At 37.4% G+C, this 1,024-nt stretch overlaps 1 protein-coding gene across 1 annotated transcript in view; it reads right to left on the reverse strand.

Annotated features, from left to right (window-relative positions):
- Nucleotides 1-422: 422 nt before the first annotated feature.
- The window catches only part of LOC106314650, a 10,679-nt gene continuing 10,077 nt past the window's right edge, over nucleotides 423-1,024 (reverse strand). Inside the window, exon 3 of the mRNA XM_013752490.1 lies at nucleotides 423-504. Coding sequence (XP_013607944.1) covers nucleotides 423-504 — 82 coding nt within the window. The remainder of the gene's footprint in view (nucleotides 505-1,024) is intronic.

Below are 1,024 nucleotides of genomic sequence, written 5' to 3' on the forward strand. Positions count from 1 at the left end.
CCCCTTTATCACCTCTTTTGAGCTCCAAATGCATCCAAATGTCTCCAAGAACTTCATGTGGTACTCCAATACCTGATAAAGACTCATGTATGCAAAATTCAACCTAAACATGGCTAAATCCTAGTCTATATGATCAAAATGCAGATGGTGAATGGATAAAACAGTGGAAATATGCGAGATATCAACTCCCCCAAACTAGTTCTTTTACTTGTCCACAAGTGAACTTTCTAGAACTCATAGAGAGAGAGGGTTGAAGGTGGGAGCTCATAGCCAAAAGAAACACAACTAGCACTCAATTCAACATCTAATCCAACGTGAGCACACTCTCTTATTACACTCTAGCTTCTCTAGGCCTATCTCAACTCCTTTTGACCTTACACTCATCATCAAGCATCCAAACATTCAAATCAACCTAAACACAACTAGCACACAAATTCAACATCTAATCCAACGTGAGCACACTCTAGCTTCTCTAGGCCTATCTCAACTCCTTTTGCCCTTACACTGATCATCAAGCATCCACACATTCAAATCAACCAACTCTCACATTCATAGTAAGGGAAAGCTTTTATTCAAATGGGTCAAGAGGTTCAAAATCCATGATCTTTTAAAGTGGTTTACTCTCAAAACAAGTAGCCTTGACATTGCACATAATATATCTAAGAAAGGGACCAACTCATGCATACAATGCTCAATCTCCATTGTTCTACCCTTTTCCCAAACATACAAGTTACACAATCACTTCCCAATGTCAAACTCAACTCCCATCTCTCACCAAAAGATCCCAAGAACACTTTGCACATAAAACTCCTTTTCTTTGAAATCTGTAAAGGATTTTCTCAACTTCTAAACAAATCTTAGCTCTAAACAACTTTGCTAGCCCCATTTTCTTTCTTTTTCTCTTTTTTTTTTTCGGGGCCAAAACTTTTCATAAACTCGAGCTAGACGTTTATCTATTAATTCCAATAAGATTATCCATTTAAACACAAAGAGTCTATTCTTTTCCTTCGAACTTTTCATGCTT

Source organism: Brassica oleracea, chromosome C9, assembly GCF_000695525.1.
Source record: "Brassica oleracea var. oleracea cultivar TO1000 chromosome C9, BOL, whole genome shotgun sequence".
In the NCBI taxonomy this organism is placed as follows: Eukaryota; Viridiplantae; Streptophyta; class Magnoliopsida; order Brassicales; family Brassicaceae; genus Brassica; species Brassica oleracea.